General features: G+C 38.7%; 1 protein-coding gene across 4 annotated transcripts; it reads right to left on the bottom strand.

Moving 5' to 3' along the window:
* Window positions 1-3,604: 3,604 nt before the first annotated feature.
* LOC138029380 (uncharacterized) lies at window positions 3,605-17,414 on the bottom strand. Of its 4 annotated transcripts, none has more exons than XM_068877133.1 (4): window positions 17,297-17,414; window positions 6,756-7,121; window positions 6,291-6,362; window positions 3,605-5,040 (listed from the first exon to the last, which is right to left on the bottom strand). In XM_068877133.1, the coding sequence occupies exons 1-4, from the start codon at window positions 17,358-17,360 to the stop codon at window positions 4,907-4,909; spliced, it is 636 nt and encodes a 211-aa protein (XP_068733234.1). In that variant the 5' UTR covers window positions 17,361-17,414; the 3' UTR covers window positions 3,605-4,906. The 4 variants fall into 4 exon arrangements, with proteins under 4 accessions (XP_068733234.1, XP_068733232.1, XP_068733233.1 ...); XM_068877131.1 differs by lacking the exon at window positions 17,297-17,414 and adding an exon at window positions 14,834-14,945; XM_068877132.1 differs by lacking the exon at window positions 17,297-17,414 and adding an exon at window positions 13,619-13,755.
* Between the last annotated feature and the right edge of the window lie 2,981 nt (window positions 17,415-20,395).

A 20,395-nucleotide genomic window follows, 5' to 3' on the forward strand; every position in this document is an offset into this window, starting at 1 on the left:
GGCTTTCTGAAGCTCGGTGTGCGCCAGCTTGAGGGTATCTTCAAGCTTCTCGCGTAGCTCAAACACATACTGATAGCTGTTTTTTACTTCAGGCTCCTCCAGCTCTTTCGTCCAAAGCTCTTTGAGAATAAACATCGGTCCTCTGACAGCTCTTCCATACAGCATCTCAAACGGCGAAAAACCAGTAGACTCCTGGGGAACTTCACGATATGCAAACAGCAACGGGTTAATATAGCGGTGCCACTGTCTTGGCTGTTCACTGCACAATCTCTTTAACATGCTCTTCATTGTTCCATTAAACTTTTCCGTCAGACCATTACACATAGGATGATAAGGGGTCGTAGTGAGCTGCTTTATGCTCAAAAGCCGCGTCACTTCCTTCATACACTCAGAGACGAACTGCGTACCAAGGTCACTCAAGATCTCTTCAGGCACTCCCAAACGACTAAAGATATCCACCAACGCTTCTGCCACAGTCTCAGTATCAATGTTCTTCAGCGGGACAGCTTCAGGATAACGAGTTGCAAAGTCGACCAATGTCAATATATATCTATGGCCGTCCTCACTCGAGGGAACAATAGGTCCAACCAGGTCAATTGCTACTCTCTTAAATGGCTTGTCAATTAATGGCATCTTCTCTAGGGGAACCTTCGGTACGGAACCCTTGTTAACTGTCTTCTGACATACATCGCAGGACTTGCAATAACGAGTTACGTCCCCTTGAATGCCTGGCCAATAGAACGCGCTTTGAATCTTATCAGTCGTTTTCTTTATTCCCATGTGACCTCCCATGATCGATCCGTGCGCTACTTCCATTATTCGACTTCTCAGCTGCACAGGAACCATAACCTGCTTCAGCGGTTTACCTCCGTTCACATAAGGGTGCTTGTAGACGCGGTACAGAACTCCACCTTTCACTTCAAATGAAATCTCAGCCTGGCCTCTCACAACTACGTCATCTCTCTCCCAGAATTTCTGTAGGCTCTCGTCATCACGCTGCATTTGCTTGAGCTTTTCTCTATCAACTACAGGACTTTCCTTTGTACCCGGTACCTTCAACGGAATATGTTCTCCAGCTTTCTTAGCTTGACTTCTTGTGGTTACAGCACAAGCTTCTTGTACAGGAACTTGCCAGCTTGGGTCTGGGTCGTCAGCGGCTCTTGCGCCTGGTACATTACCAATAATTAAATCATAAACAGCATCGGGAAGACACTGCGCTTCCACTTGGCCCTTAAGATAAGGTGTATCAACGTCAATCTTTGCGATGGGAACTTTCCTTGCCGTATTGTCAATGAGTAGCATAACATTAAATTCGCCAGTAAACTGATCCTCAGACACAAGGTCCCTCTTTACTACAATTCCACTACAACCGGTATCTCTCAGGACATCAACAGGCTTCTCTCCAACTCTACCTTTCACGACAGGCATTTTACTTCTCACTCCAGTCAACGGTTCAATACAAGCACTACTCGACAATGGAATCTTCTTACCACAGGCTAACAGCAACTTATCATCTTTAATACAGGCCTTAATTTCTTCATCAGTAGGTTTAACCTCAGGTGGTTGAACTAAACAACTGGCACTCACTTGACCACGCTGCACAGGGTTACCATCCTTACTTTGTCCTCCTGATCTGCGTCCACCTGATCGACAGTTTCTGGCTTCATGTCCCTGCTTACCACATAGGAAACACTTTCTTGTTAGGGTTGGGCAGTTGACAGCTTTATGACCTCGGGTGTTGCACTTAAAGCAATGCAGAGCTGGTGGATTAATCTGCATGTTCTTGGCTTCGTCCCTCTCAGGCTGTACTGTTGACTTTCTGCTCGCTGAGCTGAACAAATGTTTACCATGAGCCTCCAAGTACTGGTCAGCGATCTTCGCAATCTTAGCTAGGGTCTCAGGTGCCCTTTCTCGCAGATGAATTGCCAAATCCTTAGGGCAAGAGTCAATAAATTGTTCTTTCACGATCACGTCCTTAAGACCATCAAAGCTTCGCGCAGTATTCGAAAGCTCTAGCCACCGTAACAGGTATCTGTCGAGTCGCACAATAAACTGCTCCGGACTTTCGTCAACTTCTGGTTTGGATGCTCTAAATTTTCGACGATAGCCGTCTTCGGTAAGGTCATATCTCTTCATTAACGCGATCTTTACCCTGTCATAATCCTTAGCTGCGTCCTCCGATAGACGTGAATACACTTCTAGTGCCCGTCCAGACAACAGAGCACTGAGCTTCGATGCCCATCCATCTTTTTGCCACTTAGCTGTCTCGGCAAATCTCTCGAACCTCTGCAAATACGCGTCCAAATCGTCTTTGCCATCAACAAACGAGGGGAGTTTAGGTGCCTTAGCCCGATCCTCTCTCACTTCAGGACGTCCGTCAGCATTCTCCAAAGCCAAACGTGCAATCTCCAGCTCATGTTCTCTTTTTGCGGCTTCAATAGCCTCTTTCTGTTTCAACAGCTCGGCTTCCATCTCCAATTTTCTTAGTTCGCGCTCTTGTCGCCTAGTTTCTCTCTCTTCATCTTCTCTTCTTCTATCTTCTTCAAGTAATCGATGTTTCTCTTCCTTTTCTTCTTCAAACCGCCTCCTTTTTTCCTCTCTTGCTTCCTCCAATTGTCTTCGTTTTTCTTCTTTTTCTTCCTCCAATTGTCTTCGTTTTTCTTCTTTTTCTTCCTCCAATTGTCTGCGTTTTTCTTCTTTTTCTTCCTCTTCCCTCACAAACTCGAGAAGCTTTTCTCCTTGCAATCCGAATTCTTTCCCCATCTGCAAAAGCTTTTCCATTTCCATAGCAGATTTCACAGCAAAAACACAATATACTCTCTTGCACAGTTCTTCTTACTTTTTCTGTAACTCCTTCTTGAATTGTCCTTCCCTGGTTTCTGTAGTCAGCAAACAAATGAATTCCTCTCCCGGACAGGCCCCCAATGTTACGAGTTCGTATGTTTTGAGGAAAAGTAGTTCGCAAACTAAACTGAACGCAGGGTTGTCGGAACAACAACAAGAAGATTTATTCCAAAATGAACGTAGTTTCCACGAAGTAAAACTCTGAACAACTCGTATTCGACAAACTTACACGGCCTCCGCCAACTTGAATGCACACAGCTTCTGTCACACTTGACTAAACACGGCCAACGCCAACACTCTTCGCTTGTGAAAAACTAGTTAGAAAAACACTCCGTTTGGACTCGTCTACTTATATACTCTGACAATAAACTTCTAGAACTTTCTAAATTAGTAATGAATCTAATTATAGAAAGATTACAAAACACACCGATTTAGAAACGCTTACGCACTAACCTAAAAATAAACAAACTACGAACTCTCGCGAAGCTTCTAGAAAGTAACGCTTGTCACGCAATGCTATTTTTCGTAACACCGCGGTTGGTGTTAATGAAATACTATACTTGCGTCGCTAGTGGCCAGGCTTAAGAGAAACCCGAATTGCCAAGTACTTTCCTTGAAGACTTAATGTTGCTCCAAACTTGCCCAAAATACGAAGAAAGAGCTCAAATGTTGCCCAAAAATGATGAGAAAAAGGGCTCAAATTTTGATCAAATTCTGTTGCTTTATCCTTCCCCTAACAAAGAAAGTCGAGTCAATGTGGAATTCAGGAATATTTTATTTACCAAAAGACTCATCAAAATATTCTTCAATTTATGCTTACTTACAGGCTTGTACTTTCAAAAAAAGCAAATTTCTGAGTGAAAAGATAACTCGGATCAGTTTTAAATTGAACTCGAGAGCGTATACAAAAAAAAAATAATTGAGAGCGTTGTTAAGCCTGTCCAAGGCAATGTTAAATGAGCCAATCACAAATGGCCTGCAATTTCCGTGTTTCCTATTAGCGTAACAAACATGTCTGGACAAACGTCAACACCTTAAGGCTGGTTTTCACTAGCGACGGAGTCGGAATCGGAGTCAGAGTCGTAATCAGAAGCGCAGAGCGATACGATCTAGTGAAAATCAAACTTTTGGAGTCGGAAGCAGAATACCGATTTCGCTTATAACTCCGTCGCTTACGATCCAGTGAAAACTGCTTTGTCACAGTCGGAAGCAGAAGCGGAAGAATAGACCAATCACAATACTCGATTCCAAGCATCGTGATTGGTTGGTTCTTCCGCTTTTGCTTCCGACTCCGACAATCTAGTTTTCATTGGATCATAAGCGACGGAGTCGGAAGAAAATGGGAATGTTCTGATTCTTCCGACTCCGATTCCGTGGGGCTTATGACTCCGCTTACGACTCCGATCTTTAATTTTCACTACGTCATAAGCGCTCTTACGACTCCGACTACGACTCCGACTACGACTCCGACTACGACTCCGACTACGACTCCGACTACGACTCCGACTCCGACTACGACTCCTACTACGACTCCGACTCCGACTCCGACTCCGACTCCGACTCCGACTCCGACTCCGACTCCGACTCCGACTCCGACTCCGACTCCGACTCCGACTCCGTCGCTAGTAAAAACCAGCCTTTAAATTGAAAATACATGGTGCCGCAAGAAAACGAACCAAAAATAAATATTATTCGCATGATGCCAAATTGATTCTTGTTAAATATAATTCATTTTTCGCCAAACGATTACAAAAATATACATTCCATTTTATTTCATATCTTGTTTACAGGCAGCTTTCTTGCGGTTTTTTTACTCTTGATTCTGAAATGTTTGTCCATTCTGTTTAAATTTGCCAATAGTTACATGATTGTACTTACATTAATTCATTACTTGATACTAGATGGAAATTTCGAGTTAATTGGCATTTGTTCGACTCATTTTATGTACAGCCTAGCAATAAAATTATAAGCCCATATTAAAAAAAAAAAACTTATTACTATGTGGTATATGTGGCTAAAATTCTAAGGAAGCGAATTTTTCAATGCACTTTATGACCATTCATTATTTGGTGGACCTGTGACTCCGCACTCGGCACAAGAGAAAAGCCAACACGACGTTCCCGAAGATTGAAATCGCAGCTATGGTGATTGCTACGATAAAAGCACCACGGTATGGATATGTGATTTCCACTAAAACTAAAACAAAAAAATAGAAATGACTGTAGAATTAAGGGAAAACCAGAGAAAGCTATTCTGAGATTAAAAATTGGCAATAGGAAAGCTTTGGCTTTCGTTGCAATCACTTTAGATTACCCTGAAATTTGTTTTGAAGTTGTTCATTGCAAGGAGAGATGACGAGTAAATCAGTACAGCTATATAAGCAACACAATTAAGCTAAAGCACCAGGTAGAGGTTAGTATTATTGTCTCCCGACGACAATTTGCACAATTATCGGTATAAGATTCTGATTTTGCTATCTTCAGATGAATTTGTATTGACGAAGTATAATGCAAAGTGTCACTGTGCTTACTAAGCATGCTGGTTTCGAGTGAGTGATCTAGATCAAACTTCGCTTTAATACCAGTCATAGTAATCCTTGGCTTCTGTTGTATCATTTTTCATGAAATTTTCATGGCTGGAATTGGCCATTTTTATACTACAGACGCATAATTTGTCCAGATGAATTATGCGTCTCTCGAGTTATCCGTTTAGTGTAAAGACGGGAGGAAATGTATAAGACGCATTATCTGTCTGGACGAACTTGGGCAAACATTTTTTGTTCGTCTAGTTATGCGTCTCTAGTATAAAGACGGGTACAACGCATTGTCCGTCCGCACGGACTATCTTTCGTTGTGCGTCAAGACGCACAAAAAATGTCACTGAAATGTTTGCCCAAGTTCGTCCAGAAGGATAATCAAGGGCAGCCAGCGAGCAACAAATTAAGCCAAAAGCCTTTGAGAGACATTTCTAGGCTCCTTGTAATGTATTAAGACTCTCTAAAGAGATGTTTTTATCACCTAGAAGAATTTGATCTGTTCGGAAATCTTAGCTGAAAATGGAAGTGTCCGAAAATTTTAGGGAATAATATCTTCATTTCAGAAATTGCTAGCTGAACGTGCATGGCCTTCTTAGAACTTCGCAGCGAACCGCGAAAAACTGCGAAAACTCCGAAAACTGATAGGTGACCTGTTTAAGTGCCAAAAATTGCAAAAAGTATCCTTTCCGAAAACGTAAGGGACTACTTTTCCCTGGTTGCGAATATTGTAGGTGATATTTTAGAAAGTTATAGTTGTTTGGGAACGTAGAACCGAAATTCTTAGAACAGTTTGACTCTCCCAAAGATTATCGTTGGGTACCCCTGGGATAATGCGTCTCCAATTTAAAAACGGCCATTCGTGTCTCGGTAAATTAGGTCAATGCCGGGACATATCATTTAAAAACGGTACCTTTTTCAGGGTTCTCGGATCGGCTTGTAGTTGCGGCCTCACTTGGTTTAAGTTTCTCTTTGGGTGGATTTTCTAACAAGGAACAATATCAAAGTTAGACATTGTGACATTGTTTAACAAGACCTTTTTTAATAGGCCATTTCGGAAAGTACCATAATACTCTTTGTTTGTCCCCCCAAATTTTGCATAAGCATTCTTTTTTTCCAGTGGTTGCTACATTTAAATAAGGAAAAGAATCCTTTTCAAAAGATATCCACCCTCTCGTGCTTTTGGTTTAAGGTCCATCTTTTAATCAATCACGATAGCTAGCCTTTGTGACAGTTGGCCTATTTATGTTCGATTTCCAGCATCGATTTTTGCGGAATAGAAAATCATGATAGTATCGCTTCGAAGCAGCACCAAAAAATGCTCTCCTAGTTTCTATGTAAATTGGTCTTTATTGCGAGTTTTTGGCTCAAAACGTACCATTTTCGTCTGCCAGCTTTAAGATTACTTTGCTCGGCACTGGGTTTCCTCCACTCCAAGGCACGACGCTACACATGAATTTCTGGGCGTGGCAAGGCTGCGCGTCATTAATATAGAGCCCGCCTTCATCTCTTGAGATGTTGAAACCTTTATACAGGTCTCCGTCCACATACGTGCCGCCCTCTTCGTTCATCGCGGCAAGAGGCACCCATTGTGCTTTAACGCCATTATAGGCCCATATATACCATCGGAGCCAACGAAAACGACCTTCTTTCTCGAGTGTTTTGTTCAAAGCTGTGCAGGGCAGAGTTATGTTCTGTCCATGACGAACATACAGAACGGTTTCCAAAGGCTTCGTTGGGAAACCTGAAAAATTATCACACGATAATACAGAATAAATGAAATGTCGCCTAGCCTGCGAACGCAGACGTATTTCCGGCGGTCGTTTCTTTCCCCCGAAAAGTACCGCCGGAAATACGTCTGCGTTCGCAGGCTAAATGTCGCCCGATGTAAAGGAATCGGAAATCCGGAATCCAGCAAATATTGATGCTTTGTAGCCCGGAATCCAGAGCGTGGAATCCGGAATCCATTGTATGGAATCCAGAATCCACGGATTTCGATGGAATCCAGGATCCATTTCGGTGGAACCCGCGAGTTTGGAATCCGGAATCCACTACTCGGGATCCGGGATCCACTAGGGCCAACTGGATTCCTTTACATAGGACCAAAAATGATCATATATTTCAACTGCAGAAATTAAAATACACGGAAAGTTCATGATCTTTGCAGTGAAGCAACAACTCAACTGAGCAGTTGGAAAAAAAGCCCACCCTTGAACGGGCCCCCTTTTAAGCCCGGAATTTCTTTTTGAAGGTTTTCCTCGCAACTGCTTGAGTTACTGCTCGACTGCGGTGATTTATTTCATGTATTCTTGGTTTGAGCTCACGTGACTAGACGGCCATGTTGGTGTTCCGAAAACAAAAGCAAAATGGCCGCCAATGATGTCATGAACAAGCCAAGGAATTTTTCTTATCATTGATGAGGAACTCTCAGGGATTACACTTTTAACTCACTTGAAATGTCAAAATATTTCTACTGTTTTCAGGTGAAAAATGGGTTGCTTTAGCTCCTATCTATACACACCTTACTAGAATGGTTTAACATATAATACGTGCAGATATTTTGCTCGTTGCTAGTATTTTTCCTTAGCCTGTGTACAGTCGCCCGCTCTCCAAAAAAAAACATGGAAGAGGTTTGTGGAGAACGGGCGGCTTTACAGAGGCTAAGGAAAAATGCGAACAACGAGCAAAATGTCCGCACGAATTATATGTTAAACCATTCAATAGGAGATTTATTATTCCAGTATTACGCCATTTTGTAGTTTTTTGGCTTTGCATCGCGTTGAAAACAATTTCTTTTACTGAAAAACTCCCGTTCCGTCGGTATTAATATATATGCTCTGTTCCAAACCGGTCAAACAGGAACACAACAGTTTATTACTGTCTCATATTTTGCGTGTTCTCTTAACCAAATATGGTAAAATAGAGGAACAGTGGAATAATAAATTCAGGAATATAGCATCCACAACAACCACGGGAGAAAAACCGGAATAATGAATAAATGAATGATTAGCGGTTCCAAGTGGTATTAAATAAATCGCCTGATATCGCGTACGATCAGTTACGGATACGTTCAGTCCACGGATACGTTCAGCATACATACACCGTAGACGAAATTTCAGATGTTTAGATATAATACAGAACAATTAAAAAAAGCTACTCCTACGCTTTCTCTTTGATCCGGACATGCAAACGATTATTTCCGGACAAATGTATGAGGATATCAAAGGGTACACCATATCACAATCATATCGGAGTAACTGCTGAATACCCCTCCACTATTGTGTTCTTGTAGCGGTATCGTTTAAAGAACGAGACAGATGACAATACACGCTATTCACATGCAAATAAGTGGCATCACTGCTTAACGAAATTAAGAAGCACCTTAATCAGCTCTTCCTTTTGTCATAACGTTTTTGTTGTTCACACGAGAGGCACAAAGCATCGGTAAATAAGCTGTCTTATAACTCCGTCATGCCGCGAATCGAGTAATTTGATCATGTGGTTTTCTGGTGCCTTTTGGCGGTAAGCAACAATTTAATCTCGCCCTACTTTAGTGCTAAACTGCTGACATGATACCCCGCCACTTATTTGCATGTGAATAGAGTGTATTGTTATCTGTCTCGTTCTTTAAACGATGCCGCTACAAGAACACAATAGTGGAGGGGTATTCGGGGTCCGTGTGTCATTCGTCCATTCGATTTTCAATTGAAATCAAAAATGACATTTGGCTTTTCAATTTTGTATTTATCGATTTGTGTCATTTTATTTGGAAACAAAAATTAAAAACTTAAATAAAAATGTTCATACCTTTAAGATTCACATTTTAAACAATGCGTTATCCAATACTATTTTCCATTTTTATGTCCCGAAGTTGATAATCGAAACTTATTGACCAAAAACCAAAATTGAAAATTAAAATCAATTTTCAATTTTGGTTTTTGGTCAATTGATTTTCGATTATCAACTGGAAAAAAACAAATGACATTACAATCAATTTTCTAGTTTTGTTTGATGAGGCAAATTAAAGTTTTGTTATCGACGAAGTATTTCCGTTTATTTCGGGACATAAAAATGGAAAATAGTATTTATATAAAGCATTGTTTAAAATGTGAATCTTAACGGTATGAACATTTTTATTTGAGTTTTTAAATTTTTGTTTCCAAATAAAATGACACCAATCGATAAATACGAAATTGAAAAGCCAAATGTCATTTTTGATTTCATTTGAAAATCGAATGGACGAATGACACAAGGACCGTATTCAGCAGTTACTCCGCTAGTATGAAACAAGCTGAAATCTAACTTCGTAACGTTTTTAAACTCGAAAAGTTCGGGTGGATTTGTCCTCAAGGTGATAATTTTTCTTTGATACCCTGTGCGCTTGGTCCAAATTGTTTTGAGTCAATATAAATGACCCCAGTTAATACATTGAGCATGAGTGTTTTTCCTATGGGGTTTCATAAAAAAATTGAGTCAAAACGTTGTGAATAGAAATCAGATGGATTATAACTTACCATAGATGATCCCAAAGCTTATCACTAATGCGGTATACGTAATTGGGTTTCCTTTCATAGCAATTAAGTTATTACAACAACACGCGTACTGTTTTGTCTGCTTCTTCTGTCCTACTCAATAAAAGTCTTTTGCAATGTCATGTAAGTATCCAGTTTTTGAACGTCATATGAAAAAATGTGCAACGCAGCACATTCTTAAAAATTCAGTCCCAATGAAAGGTTCATAATGACACCATATTTTAAACTAGCAACAACATAATTAAATGTGGGGCTTTTGTTCAAGTTGTACTGAGTAACTTATGACAGTTTCGCGTAACTTAAAACAATTTCAATTGTTTTTAAATATCGGTACACGATATCTTGATGTGTACAAAATTTGATAGTGTGAAACATCTGCTCGCCTCTTGCTTTTTTAAGCATTTATTATTGTTGTCTTGATAGTAATATTATTATAAAACAGTGAACAAGAATTACTTTAAATATTTGCAAGTCTTTTGGACAACTTATTGATTGCTTAAAATAATTATACAATACTGACGCTCAAAGTAACATAAGCTTACTACCGTGAAGCATTCAACCCAAAGATGGCAACATTCACTTGACAATTAGGAGCATGTAGCGTTTTACTTTAGCGTCAATTAGATGAGTACCGATATTTTCCTTATAGCCGACAGAGATATTTTAATTAACTGACAGTATGATACTTGATGTACTAGATAGACTTTCGTAAACACTTATTAACGAATTTCCCTCGTTGCCATCAGATAACCTTGAAAGTCCCATTTCGCTTTTCAATTTTCATTTACCTATGTTAATTTTCCTATTTTATTCGGCCTCATACTTGATACTTGATACTTGAGTTCCTTGAGGAAGCTGCTGTACCGTAAACTTTTCCTTTGGAATGGCCAGACAACTTCTTAAACGGGGAAGTCTAAATGACTTTGGCGTAAATTTGATTAAAAGAAAATTTACTGGATTTTTCAGCAACTGCCTAACTTGTTCCGAACTGTGATTACTTTGTCAGTTTGCCAAACAACTATTGTAAATCACCTCAATGTGTTAAGCGATTTTTGTGTTATTTAAGAATCGATGAATCTCTAGCGTGCCTTTATATCAACGCACAGTTAAAAAGAAATGACCAGTTCTTTGTTAATCACATTGAAGTAAATGGGGTGATGTTGATATCCTAGTTGTTTTGATAATTTTCCACCCGTGTTTGTACGTGTACAAGGAACATTCTTGAAACCAATGTAATAAATTGGAGTGTAATTTTCAAACAAACATAATTAGGTCAAAAATAATTAGGATTCTATGGATCAGAACTTACCTTATTATAGGATATGAACGCTCCGTGAAATTAACGCGGATCGTTAAAATTCGCGCTAATTATGTTGAGCGTCATTTTCCGCGGCGTTAATAAAGTGCAGCGTTAATTTCCGCGCTCTTAATTTTCATTATTTTAACCCTGATTTTGAAAATCATGCCACTTAAAAACGATAATAAAATAAGGTACAAGCTGTCTTTCTTTCCGTTAACCCCTACATTAATTACAATTTTGAAGATTGCTTTGTTGACCAGACGGCTTAGTTTTGTTCAGTGATTTTTTTTGCATTCATTGTTGCATAAATTTGTTCCAAACTGTGTCTTAATCGCGTTAATTTCCTTTATCGTGAAATTCTACGTCCTTCGCGTTAATTTTCTTCATTCAAAAGTCGTTTTACCCTAAAATTCGCGTTAATTTAAGTCCCGTTAATTTCCAATACCTCAATTTCATGGAGCGTTTCTCCTATAATAAGGTAGTTAATTGATCGAGTGACTGCTTATGAAACCTTAAAACCTTCAAAAGCGAGAACAATGTTTTTGCAGTCGATGTTGAAGTTCGATTGAATTGACCGTGACAGTGCACAATCTTTTGTTTTCGCTTCGCACGGGTTCACAAATTATAGTTGCGCATCATTTAATCGAAAGATTTGATTTGGTTATCTTCTCGAAAAAAGGACAGTGTTTTGTGCACCGTCAAGGCCAAAACTTTGGACAAAAACATGAAACGAAAAGACTTGTCTAGTTTCATAACCATCCATGCATTCACTACGATATGAAGGGAAATTCCCTCCGCTATCTGACTTTAATTTGAAAGCCGCGACTAGTACTCTTAGCTTGTACCATGTGAAATCATCCCGAAACGGATCGGCAAAAACTCGACTAATGAAGTGTATGTAAAATAAACTAAACAGATAAAATATACTACCATGTTCAAATAAAGACCTACGCGTGTCATGAAATACGTGGCACTCGAAATATGCTTGCTAAGCAAAAAATACCAATACACTCTTCTTTTTTTTATAAGAATGTTGTTTTTTCCGTCCCAGGCTGAATATTCTTATTTTTCTGCCGGTTTTAGGCTGAAAATATTCTTAAATTATAGCTTATGACATTTCCGTTTTAGAATTTATTGGAGTATCAATAGGCCTTTTGCAACTAACGATCACATGGTACAAAATAGGGTAAGCTCATTATTATTCCCCCACTAGGACATTAAAAGAAAGAGACCTGAACCAGTCAAGTTTGACTTGCCTTTGTTTTGTAAAAATTTCATTGCTCCTTGACTGACGCCGTATGCATGTAGTTTGGCTAAAAGTAAGTTATGGCATATTGAATCAAATGCCTTGGTTAAATCAATTTGCAACAGAGCAAGTTGACATTTTTGAATCCAGCGCCCACCGAAAGTCATCAATCATTTTAACGAGAGCAGTACAACGTGCTCCATCGCATCGCTTATAGCTAGTGCAGGTTTTTTCGTTTTGTTGGCTAGTTTCACCGTTCAGAGAAAGGAATAATTTTATACGGTTAAGTTAAAAACATAAAATTGTATTGTATTTACAGATGTTTCGACACACAAAATTATATCTATCCTTTTCAAAATCTCAGCCTCGGCTTTATTCTTAAAATATTCTTAAAATTTCGCAAATTTCAGCCTTGATATTCTTATAAAATATATTCTTATAAAAAAATTAAAAAAAGAGTGTAACGTGGAAACGCGCTCCGTCTGATCGACCCTTTCGCTAGGGAGAGACTCCCCTAGAATTATTGTTTCCGTCATCAAGATCGTAAAGATCTGCTTTTCAAGAAAAGTAATTCAGTATTTGTGCTATTTTCCACAGTCTTTATATCATAATGTATCCTGACTGAATCGAAAGAAAAATAAACACGTATTCCCCCTCTGCATTTCGTAGGTTGGTCCGGTAATCTCCTCTAGATTGTTCAGAAAATAACTTTTATTGAAGTTAAAGGCCCTTTCAAATCCCTTCCGACCTTAAATTATTCTACGCTGTGAGAAATAATCTATGTTTCACTTTAAATTTGCGCCAAGTAAAAGCCCTCCTTCAAGGCGCAAGGGTCATTCAAGGTCATTTTTTACTACATTGTTTACTTTTCAGAAGGTCTGACGAAATTGATGGCAAACACGCCGAAGCTCCTTTCATTCACCCACACAAATTAACCAGAGAACTATAAAACGAAGAAAACGTTTGTTCCCGACCGAATCCTCAGAAAGGATAGACTTTTGAGAGGTTTACTACATCGCAAGAGTAACCCGTCTTTTTGTTGCGTGTCGTAATACAGCTAGTACGTACGTCATGTTATACAGCTGTTCTTTGCGCCAAATCAATCCGCAAAAGTTGAATAAAGCTCTACTTGTGAGCAGTTTCAAATTAGAGAATACACTTACCAAAGACGTCCAAAAGATTAAATATCAAAAAGAGCGAAAGAGACGAAACGATTTTGAAGTCCATTTATCTTGTATGTTACTGAGACCACCACACTTCTATGCGAAATCTCTCGATATTACAATGCGACCCAACGCAATGCGACCCAACTACGACTACACAATCAGATCAAAATAGAATTACTGTAGTATTGTTCGACGAGCCAGGAATGTGCTGGGCATGCAAGTTTCTGGTGCGAATGTGACCGGGGGTTAAATTAATGAAGCCGGAGTACAAGTATTGAAAAAAGCAGGTTGGACTATAAATATATGATCAGTAATGGTGGATATTTCCTTTTTTCAGTTTTTGAGGGCGTAAAAATGAAGTTTTCAAGTTACAAATCGTGGACATTTCCCTTCGACCTTTTGCCGTAAAAAATTTGGTCATCCTCGTGTTTTATTCAGTAAATCACTGAAGAAAGGAAATCTAGAGACAAAAAATGGGCATTGTTGAAATCTTTCATCCACATATTAAATAATAAGCAGCCATGCGTTTCTTTTATCGCGTGACTTTTGTTTATGTATAAATAGAGAAGTTGTTTAATATTACAGAATCAAAACAGAACGTTTTTGAAACGATATTTTAAGGTGGCTTGTTTTACACAAATTTAAACAAATACACAGATCGAAAAGATGTTGGCAAATGTTTACAACGATCAAAGCTTGTTACAATATGTCGTGATTCGCGTGTCAATATGACATTATATATTTACTCTTTAAATCATACAAAGCACGCTTTGCTTAACTTCAGAAGCTCTGTCTCCTGATAGTATAACAACAAACACAGCACTTGCTACTAATCTAATCACAATATAGGAAGAGGTCGGAAAATCAAAATGCCGAGCATCCTGCGTAATAACAATCTTGGGTCACGATAAAGTAATTATTCAAGAGTGAGACCTTCTGCGACTACTGGCACTCGGAGAAAGGATCATGATGAAACTATCTGGCTATCTCGTCGGCAGTTACAGTTGAAATCAGATTTATATCTTTAAGCTCTCAAAGTTTCATAATATCTAACACACATTAGACAGCAATGCGGAATGTCGACACTGAGTAATAAAATCTTTTAGGTTTTGCCACGTGCTGATAAAGGGCTACGTGATCGATATTTTTCGGTCGAGTGTGAGTTCGATTGTTTTAGGTACACGAAACACAAGAAACAGTTTCAGATCTTACCGGCAGAAGTTAGTAAATGAGCGCAGTTGAACAGGATGATAGTCCAAAACATTTTGACTTCAACCAGAAGGCAGGATTGAGACAGGATATCTTGCATCACCATACAACTTAATTTCGTACAATCACGTGGCTGTTGATATCTCGAGCCCAGGCTCTCTATCTCTGTGAAGTACCACTGACTCTTGTACGAAAGGGAAGGTTTAAAGAGAGAGCTGGATTTGATTTTTAACTACAGGTGCCCCTCTTAAATGCACGAAAACTTGGTGATACTTCTCAGAATCTGCTTATTTTTAGATTCATGTCGTCTTTCTTTTCTAGTTTAATTTAAAATGCGTGTTGATTTGCTTGAGAGACATAAGCTGTTCTAATTGTATGACAACGGGTCATAAGAACCAGAAGCTCACGACCTGGAAGCGTTGAACTCTGGTTCAGAGCTGAGGTTTTTTTAGTTTAAAAATTTCCTTATTTGGTTGTAACGTAGCTTGTGCATTTTTCCGCGCGTGCAGCCTCGATCGTAACCTAAAACAATTTCAATTGTTTCTAAATATCGGTACACGATATCTTGATGTGTACAAAATTTGATAGTGTGAAACATCTGCTTCCCTCTTACTTTTGTAAGCATTTATTATGGTTGTCTTGATAGTAATATTATTATAAAACAGTGAACAAGAATTACAAGTCTTTTGGACAACTTATTGATTGCTTAAAATAATTATACAATATTGACGCTCAAAGTAACATAAGCTTACTACCGTGAAACCCAAAGATGGCAACATTCACTTGACAATTAGGAGCATGTAGCGTTTTACTTTAGCGTCAATTAGATGACTACCGCGAAATTTTCTTTATAGCCGACAAAGATATATTAATCAACTAAGAGTATGATACTTGATATACTAGTTAGACTTTCGTGAATACTTGTTGATGAATTTCCCTTGTTGCCATCAGATAACCTTGTCTTAAGTCCCGTTTTTCGTTTTCAGTTTTCATTTACCTATTTTATTATGCCTTTGGAGAAGTTCTTCACTTTGATTCAATATTCAAGGCATACTTGACGTCTTTTAGGTAGCTGCTGTAGAGTTGTTTTCCTTTGGAATAGCAAGAGGCCACTTTTCCAAGGAGAGAAGGCAAAACAACTTCGGCGAAAATTTGATTTTTTAAAAACAAATTTCCTGGCTTCTTGTTCCGAATTTTGATTACTTTGTTAGTTACTTAGCTTGCCAAACAACCATTATAATCGCCTCAATGTAATTGTTAAGTCGCGATTTTTGTGTTACTTAAGAACTGGTGAATCTGTAACGTTCCTTTATCATATCGACTCAGTAAAAAAAATCACGTACCAGGCAGTTTTGTTAATCTCAGAAGTATTTATCTCGTAAAACGGTGTGATGTTTATATATTGATGATTTTCCACGCGTGTTTGTCCCTATACAAGGAACATTCTCGAACTAATATAATAAATTATGGTGTAATTTTCAGACAAAACATAATTAGGTCAGCAATAATTGGGATTCTATGGATCTATGAAAGCAAAAAAAAACGCGAATCTCGTACCATTGAAATTATCCCGCGAAAGGTGACTCGGCAAAAACTCACCCAATGAAGTTTATGTAAAATATACTAACAAATAAAACATAGTACCATGCTCCTTAAATCTGTGTTCAAACAAACGCTTAAGCGTATCATAAATACGTGGCACGCGAAATATGCTTCCTAAGCAAAAAAGAACAATCATATGGAAACGAGCTCCGCTTGACCAACCTTTGCGCTGGAGACTCCCCTAGAATTACCGTTTCCATCATCAAAATCGTAAAGCTTGCTTTTCAAGCAAAGTAATTCAGTTTTTGAGCTAATCATTTAAACGGCGGATACGAAAAGTATGCAAGTATTTTTTGTATAGCCCATATACACCGCTCTTTCGTCTGTGAATAAAATCTACTTTTTATTGATCAGGTACAGAAAATGATCGTTGGTTTGCTCGTCGATCAAACATAAGATGGTTCAAAACACATAGGCTATATATTCCACGATAGTTGAGAACGTCTCTCAACCCTTGTTTATAAACTCTTTGTGACGTTAAAGATCCTACACACTCTTTGGGGGATTTCACTTTAACTTTGGGCGAAAAACCCTCCTTCATGGCGCACGGTCATTCAAGGTCACTTTTACTACATTGTTTACTTCAGAAGGTCTGACGCAATCGATGGCAAACACCTCCAAGCTCCTTTCATTCACTGATACAAATTAAGACCAGAGAACTATTAAACTATGAAACAAAGGAAACGTTTGTTTCCGACCGAATCCTCAGAATGGATAGACTTTTGAATGGTTTAATCGATCGCAAGACGTAACCCGACTTTTTGCTGCGCGTCGTGATACAGCTATTCCTCACACAAAATCGACTAGCAAAAGTTTGAATAAAGTACTATTCGTGTGCAATTTCAAATTACTGAATAAACTTACCGAAAACGACCAAAAGCTCAAATATTACAAGGACCGAAAGAAACGAAATGATTTTGAAGTCCATTGATCCGTTGTATGTTAGCAACACACTTTTGAACACTTCTGTGCGAATTTTCGAAAATCTCCGGATTATATACTACAATGCGAAGTAAAATTCTGATGTAAAATGTCAATCAAATTTTGACTGAACATCGACTACGTAAGCAGTTCACCTAACTTGTAATTGTCTCAGCATCCAATTAGGTGTTGTATTTTCCTCAAGTTCATCGATATAAACGGTTATGACGTCAGTCAAAATTTTGAAGCAAGCGCGAGTTCGTTACCGGAGCTGGTGATCCTTTGCAGGTTTAATCTACTCCGCCTCCTTTTTGAACAAGCCAATAGGTTGGTTACACAAGTCGTCCAACGAGCCAGGAATGTGCTAGATAAGCAAATATTGGCCAAGGAAGCAAGGTTCTAGCGCGAATGTGACCGTGGGGTTAAGTGAATTAGTTAAGAAGCCGGTGCTGAGAGTTTGGGCCGTGAAGAGAAAAGAATACCTAATTCAAGTAAAAATTTAGATTCTGGAATACCCGTCCACCTAATTTTCAGGTTGGTCTGTGAAAATATGATCAATAAATGTCCATATTTTCTTTCCTGAGGGCGTAAAAGTGAAGATTAAGTTATAAATCGTGGACATTTACCCCTGACCTTAGCCTTTGAAAATTTGGTTCTCCTCACATACTAAGCCTCGTGTTTTATTCAGTAACTCAATGAAAGAAGGAAATCTAGAGACAAAAAGTGGGCATTGTTGAAATATTTCTTCCAAATAATAATGCAGTCACGTGTTCCTTTTATAAGTGACTTTTGCTTATGTATTGTATAAATAGAGAAGTTGTTATTACATAATCAAAACAGAACGTTTTCGAAACGATCTTTAAAGTGCCTTGTTTTACAAAGTTAAACAAATACACAGATCGAAGAGATGTTGGCAAATGTTTTGAACGATCAAACGTTGTTACAAAATCAGTGGACAATATGTCGTATTAAGCGTGTCAATATGATTTATCACATGAAACTACACCTTTTGCTGTTCATTAACCACAAAGGGATATTCATTCAAGCGAAAAAGCATTGTCATTAGAGCGAACAGGCATACAATAACACGGAGTTTAAAGAGTGCGATGGAACCTTCATTTAACGTATTTCGCATAGAATTTGACAATCACGAATATGTTTGTGCAGGTTCATTAGCCTTTTCGAACTTTCATCAGCGTCTTTGTGCAATCAATAAACAAATTCACACATATTCAATAACGTTTTTTGGACATTCATTAGCGCACTACATTGTGACTCTACTTTTCCACTTGGAACTGTACGTATGATTTCAACTTTCTTTACATTTTTTACAGTCCGTGAATATGACTCTTTACACTGTAAAGACACTGGAGACGGCTGCATGAAAGTCTGAATAACGTGTCAGTTCTGTCTTTGACGACAGTGAATTGGCAGTGAATTGAATACCGCTCTGAAATCTTAGTTCATCACAAAGAACAATCACCTTTTTATGATAGCTGCATCAAATGAACGGAGTACCTTTGCCCAGAATTTCAGTATCCTGTGATAACATGCCCGGTTGCCTTGAACGGTTTATACTCGACCAGTTCAATTAAGATGAAGTGTACATTTAGTTAATAATAATAATAATAATAATAATAATAATAATAATAATAATAATAATAATAATAATAATAATTTTAGTATCATCTTTTCGATAAAAAACAAGTTTTACTTGAATTACGTTTCACTTAAAGTTAAGGAATCTGACAGAAGGTCACAAGTTCTTCGTACTTTTTAATCGTTTATTTTGCAAACCAAATTGACCAGAATTGACTACAAACGCTAAACAGAAAGGCAAAAAAATGTTTAATCTGAAAAGGAGTCTCTCGCGGACGTCATTAAGTTGTAAGAGATCTACGACGCGGTCGTCAACGACAACGCCACAAAAGAAGAATATCATTGGTTAAAGGAAAGCACCAAATTTTTGGTTTTGACGACAACGTGAGCGTACAAATGCAAACCTTTCATTGCCTATTTTTACCTGGAAATCGCTCGTACCGATTTATTTTTAGGATACTTGGCCCATATTGTACCACATGAACAAAATGGAACAATCGCGATAGACTTACAACAGAGCAGAGTTATATTTTGAGGTGGCCTTTTCGTCGACTTTGCCGTCAAAGATCTTAAAAGTCCCTATTTGGCCCCCTGTGCAGTAACACAAAAAGGTGCCAGGTAAGGACGAAGACAGACTGTGAATTACATGAAATTATCGAAACTTTACTAGGAAAACTAAGGAGGTGATTGATCTACCGTGGTTTGTTTGATCTAATAATATTGAGATTGAAATAGAAAATGGTTTGAACTCATAAGGTTTCATACCTCGCGTCCTGAGAAGGACTGTTAGCAGTGAGTGACGTTTCAACAACCTAAGCGAATGATACTCAAAAGATGATACTCAAATTACTTTGACACCATCGTGAACCACTGAAGTCACGTCTGACTGCCTTGTGTTTGTATTGGATGCTTGATTGATGAGCGCAGTTCAATTCTCACGATTGCCACACACAGTGAGCAACTTGCCTCGCGAGGCCAGAAATATCCAACATGTTTGATTTTATCGTCACGGTCTCGCACGAGAGGAACGCCTCGCTAGGCAGTGCTGAGCTCTTTCCTCACCGTGTGCGGCGGGCTTTAAAAGTATGGAGTTGATGTAGGTAGTTTGCAACCAATCTCTAGAGTCACAGATAACTGCCGCAATGTACAATTTCTGGCGGACGAACAAAAGAAACAAATGAGAGATCTTTTGTTTTCGTCCACCAACTTTCTGTGGTAGCCGGGGGACCCTTGCGCCTCTTTTATGACGAATAAGGTTTAGCCCTTCGCTTGGAAAAATGATCCGGCTTGACTTTTACTTCTCAAAGAATTTCGACAGAATGAGTACACAACAGTGACTCACTCATTCTTTAACTTTACTTTAACTCTAAGCTATTCCCACGAATCCATGTAGAGAATAAATTTACAACGTAGTAAGGTGGAATGATCGCGAAATACTTACGA

This window comes from Montipora capricornis, chromosome 13 (assembly GCF_036669925.1).
Source record: "Montipora capricornis isolate CH-2021 chromosome 13, ASM3666992v2, whole genome shotgun sequence".
NCBI classification, from domain to species: domain Eukaryota; kingdom Metazoa; phylum Cnidaria; class Anthozoa; order Scleractinia; family Acroporidae; genus Montipora; species Montipora capricornis.